At 43.8% G+C, this 4990-nt stretch overlaps 1 protein-coding gene and 1 non-coding gene across 2 annotated transcripts in view; one reads left to right on the forward strand and one right to left on the reverse strand.

Annotated features, from left to right (window-relative positions):
- Positions 1-4690, reverse strand: part of LOC129846188 (general transcription factor 3C polypeptide 1-like) — a 32962-nt gene extending 28272 nt beyond the window's left edge. Inside the window, exons 1-2 of the mRNA XM_055914158.1 lie at positions 4230-4690; positions 3414-3617 (exon numbers count right to left, since the gene is read on the reverse strand). Of these exons, the coding sequence (XP_055770133.1) occupies positions 3414-3617; positions 4230-4450 (425 nt within the window). The 5' untranslated portion in view covers positions 4451-4690. The remainder of the gene's footprint in view (positions 1-3413; positions 3618-4229) is intronic.
- trnat-ugu (transfer RNA threonine (anticodon UGU)) lies at positions 2178-2253 on the forward strand. The gene has a single exon. It is a non-coding gene; the product is annotated as a tRNA-Thr (tRNA).
- Positions 4691-4990: the final 300 nt, after the last annotated feature.

Genomic DNA, 4990 nt, shown 5'->3' on the forward strand with positions numbered 1-4990 from the left:
AATTGTTGGAGTTGAGGACCTTGTGCATTTCAGGTAAAACAACTCAATGTTTATATCCCAGGACAAATTAACTAGCAACTGCAAGTTAGCCAGCTGAATTGCCATAAATGTTTAATGCTTTTCGACCTGTCCTTAAATTAATATAGTTGGTTCAGAGTTTGTTTTGATATTTCAACCTGCGTGTTGTGATCGCGTCTGTTGTGGGGGGGGGGACAAAATCATTTTGCGCGCGGCCGGTTTGGGTACAATGTTAGCGTCTCTGCAGGGTCTGGATAGGTCAACAGTGGAGTAGAGGATGTTTAGGGTCTGGATAGGTCAACAGTGGAGTAGAGGACTGAAGGGTCTGGATAGGTCAACAGTGGAGTAGAGGATGTTTAGGGTCTGGATAGATCAACAGTGGAGTAGAGGATGTTTAGGGTCTGGATAGGTCAACAGTGGAGTAGAGGATGTTTAGGGTCTGGATAGGTCAACAGTGGAGTAGAGGATGTTTAGGGTCTGGATAGGTCAACAGTGGAGTAGAGGATGTTTAGGGTCTGGATAGATCAACAGTGGAGTAGAGGACTGAAGGGTCTGGATAGGTCAACAGTGGAGTAGAGGATGTTTAGGGTCTGGATAGGTCAACAGTGGAGTAGAGGATGTTTAGGGTCTGGATAGGTCAACAGTGGAGTAGAGGACTGAAGGGTCTGGATAGGTCAACAGTGGAGTAGAGGATGTTTAGGGTCTGGATAGATCAACAGTGGAGTAGAGGATGTTTAGGGTCTGGATAGGTCAACAGTGGAGTAGAGGATGTTTAGGGTCTGGATAGGTCAACAGGGGAGTAGAGGATGTTTAGGGTCTGGATAGGTCAACAGTGGAGTAGAGGATGTTTAGGGTCTGGATAGGTCAACAGTGGAGTAGAGGATGTTTAGGGTCTGGATAGGTCAACAGTGGAGTAGAGGATGTTTAGGGTCTGGATAGGTCAACAGTGGAGTAGAGGATGTTTAGGGTCTGGATAGATCAACAGTGGAGTAGAGGATGTTTAGGGTCTGGATAGGTCAACAGTGGAGTAGAGGACTGAAGGGTCTGGATAGATCAACAGTGGAGTAGAGGATGTTTAGGGTCTGGATAGGTCAACAGTGGAGTAGAGGATGTTTAGGGTCTAGATAGGTCAACAGTGGAGTAGAGGATGTTTAGTGTCTGTTTATCGTTTATATCACCAATGTGCACCAGTTTATTGCTTCCACCTTACATATGTACAAACATTGAAGTGGGCTTGGGCGATATACCGTTTATATAGCATACGGGGGGGCATTTCGAAACACCCATGGTATGATTTTCAATACTGCCTTGCGTGCGTGCTCCGCCACTGCTTATAACGATAACGAAGTATAACTATAAGTGTCAAATGAGATCCAGCTCAGGGATCCAGCTATGCATTTGGTTTGCTAACTTGTTAAGACCAAACTTCTTGATTACAGCAGAGACATAACAGTCTGAGTAACAGCTTCTTCAGCTAACAAGCCACTCCTTGCCTCTCTTTGTCATTGCCAAACAGACTGGCCTTTCTGCCATCTTCAAATATAAACATTCTGTCATTAATGGGCACGAGGAGAAAAGAGGAGTTGATCGTGATTCGATAACCCCTCACAGCTATCCTCCAATCACAATAATTATCAAAATATTGGCTTTTATTTTATTTAAATTTCATACATTTATAAGAATACAAATTCAAATGTGTTACAAAAATCAAACTCATGTCAAAATTCTCAAACTAAATACATGCTGCAATTCCAACCACAAAATGTCTTTCCTTTGATTTTAAGCCTCAAAATACAACAGCTTGCCAAGCTAACAGCTATCAAAATACAACAGCTTGCCTAGCTAACAGCTATCAAAATACAACAGCTTGCCTAGCTAACAGCTATCAAAATACAACAGCTTGCCTAGCTAGCAGCTATTAAAATACAACAGCTTGCCTAGCTAACAGCTATCAAAATACAACAGCTTGCCTAGCTAACAGCTATCAAAATACAACAGCTTGCCTAGCTAACAGCTATCAAAATACAACAGCTTGCCTAGCTAACAGCTATCAAAATACAACAGCGTGCCTAGCTTAATACATTAATACAATGTATCCCATTGTATTAATGTAGTGTAACATATTCATATTTCAAAACAACAACAACAACCAACAGGTTGGTCCCGTGTGGCTCAGTTGGTAGAGCATGGCGCTTGTAACGCCAGGGTTGTGGGTTCGATTCCCATGGGGGGCCAGTACAAAAAAAGTATGAATGTATGTACTTGTAAGTCGCTCTGGATAAGAGCGTCTGCTAAATGACTTAAATATAAATGTAAATGTAGCTAGCAGCTATCAAAATACAACAGCATGCCAAGCTAACAGCTATCAAAATACAACAGCGTGGCTAGCTAACAGCTATCAAAATACAACAGCTTGCCTAGCTAACAGCTATCAAAATACAACAGCGTGGCTAGCTAACAGCTATCAAAATACAACAGCGTGGCTAGCTAACAGCTATCAAAATACAACAGCGTGGCTAGCTAACAGCTATCAAAATACAACAGCTTGCCTAGCTAACAGCTATCAAAATACAACAGCTTGCCTAGCTAACAGCTAAGTGTTTGTTTTTCACTGTTATAATTCTAATTATATTCTTTAGGCTCTACATGTTGTCCTGGAAAATATCAATGTCATTTAACAACCAATGAGCAACTCCGGCGTAAATCTAGCTGCATATTGAACATTGAGATTGCCGAAAGGCGAGTCTCCTCGGCAATGACAAGGAGTGGAATGTTAGCTAAAAAAAAGACTGGTACTCAGACTAGAGACATTTAATCCCCTCCTGGATCAAGATCCCTGTTGCCTATGTAACAGTATAACTTTAGTACGTCCCCTCGCCCCGACCTCGGGCGCGAACCAGGGACCCTCTGCACACATCAACAACAGTCACCCACGAAGCATCGTTACCCATCGCTCCACAAAAGCCGCGGCCCTTGCAGAGCAAGGTTTCAGAGCAAGTGACGTAACCGACAAAGGCTGCTAGCGCGCATCACCGCTAACTAGCTAGCCATTTCACATCCATTACACCTAAATAGTTTGTGTGTCAAATAGCACCCTTTGTGTGCACTTCCGATAACACCGTATACTGTATGGTACAGACACGGAATGAAGATCTGGATACCGCCCCAAACCTACACTGAAGGGTTGCGGCCAAGGAGAGGTGGAGGAATTGGGACCAGCTGGGTATGAATGTCTTAGAGATATCTTGAATCCCCCCCCACCCACCCACCCACCCACCCACCCACACCCACACCCACACCCACACCCACACACACACCCACACACACACACACACCCACACACACACCCACACACACACACACACACGGATTCCTCTTCAGCCAGTTTCTCCCACCTTTTAAAGGCGTCCTCTAACGTTACACATGGCGTCAGGTTGGTGGTGCGGATGAGTGGGGTGACGTTTCTCCTCTCCTTGAAGAAGACACACGAGCCCTGGATTCCACTCTTATCATCCAATAAGACCTGGACAGGGTAGGAGTCCACTCTGTCCCAACAGGATGCTTCCTGAATCCCTGTGTCAGGATCTATGTCTGCAAACCTGAAGGACAGACGTACGGCATGGAGAGGGAATAGTGGCATTGGCAACTTGCATGCAGCTAACTGAACATTTGGCACCGAGCATGGCTAGATATTTAGCCATCAAGGTTAGTTAACTAGTTAGTAGTGTCAGCTTTGGTGTCAGGGCTTCTGAATGATTTTACTAGCTAGTTAGTTTGTTTCAAATTCATAGGCTATCTATCAAACAATGCCATAACGCTATAAATGTACGACATAGGGAAAATGTATAGCAGGACTGATGTTGGGAACTGGCAAATCCAAGTTCAAAACAAATTTTCGCAGTTGGAGCTAGTTTTTTCTCTCCAATTTCTCATTTGTTTTGAACGTACTGAAGTAGCTAGACAAGTAACGGCTGGATCACGCCGACAGTGTCAATGCATTTTGGTACACCAGAAGTACATTAATTCCAATGGAACGCTGCGTTGCAGTGCATTCGTTGGATTTATCTAAAGTATGCGTCGACGGCTTGACAGAAATGGTGGCAGAAGGTGAATGTTGAACTTTTGTTGCACACATATCCAGATGACGCTCCGTCCCATTTTTCGTAATGACACTGTACGTGTGATCGACGCTTAAGACAACTCCAACCTACCTGTCGACGAGCAAGACATCCGCTCTCTCTTGCGGCAGCTCGTAGAAGTTGACTTCGTGGTTCGATACCAAGGATTTCCAAATGAACTCTTTAGTGTACGAGTCTAGATTCCGTGGGAAAGCAGGGTTCCTCTTTTCCAACCGAATCCACAGAGAGAGGATAGTAACCCCGTCCAGTCCCTCCAACGCCACTTCGTCCATTACTATGTCTAGCGGATCCATGGCTAGCAAACTAACGTTAGCTCGCTAGCTCCGCTGCGAATTCGTAACTCAAAGTTTAAAAAATGACCACCTACTACTGTACGGCTCGATATGCATTCAAAGCATCTGCATTGTATCCTGTTTAATTAAAACCGCTAAATGAAACGTTAAATCATGCACATGTCACGCAGAAATGTATGTTTTCTTTGGGAGTTTACGTTTCAACTGTGTTCCTTTCGTGACGTTGCACATGTAAACTTTGACCTTGTGTTGTACGTCATTCGCGTCACTGGAACCGTCAAGTTTCCTGAAGGACATTTCCCAATGTTCCACAAGATGGCGTACTACTCACATTTACCTGTAGACATTTACATTTACATTTAAGTCATTTAGCAGACGCTCTTATCCAGAGCGACTTACAAGTACATACATTCATACTTTTTTTAGACATCAAACGGAAACTGTATAGTCATCGTCACAACAATTCATTGAGGGCAATAAACTGAAATCAACAAACGTTATTGCATCCAACTCCTGATATTAAAGGGGTGAGCTAAAATA

This window comes from Salvelinus fontinalis, unplaced genomic scaffold (assembly GCF_029448725.1).
Source record: "Salvelinus fontinalis isolate EN_2023a unplaced genomic scaffold, ASM2944872v1 scaffold_0474, whole genome shotgun sequence".
Lineage (NCBI taxonomy): Eukaryota > Metazoa > Chordata > Actinopteri > Salmoniformes > Salmonidae > Salvelinus > Salvelinus fontinalis.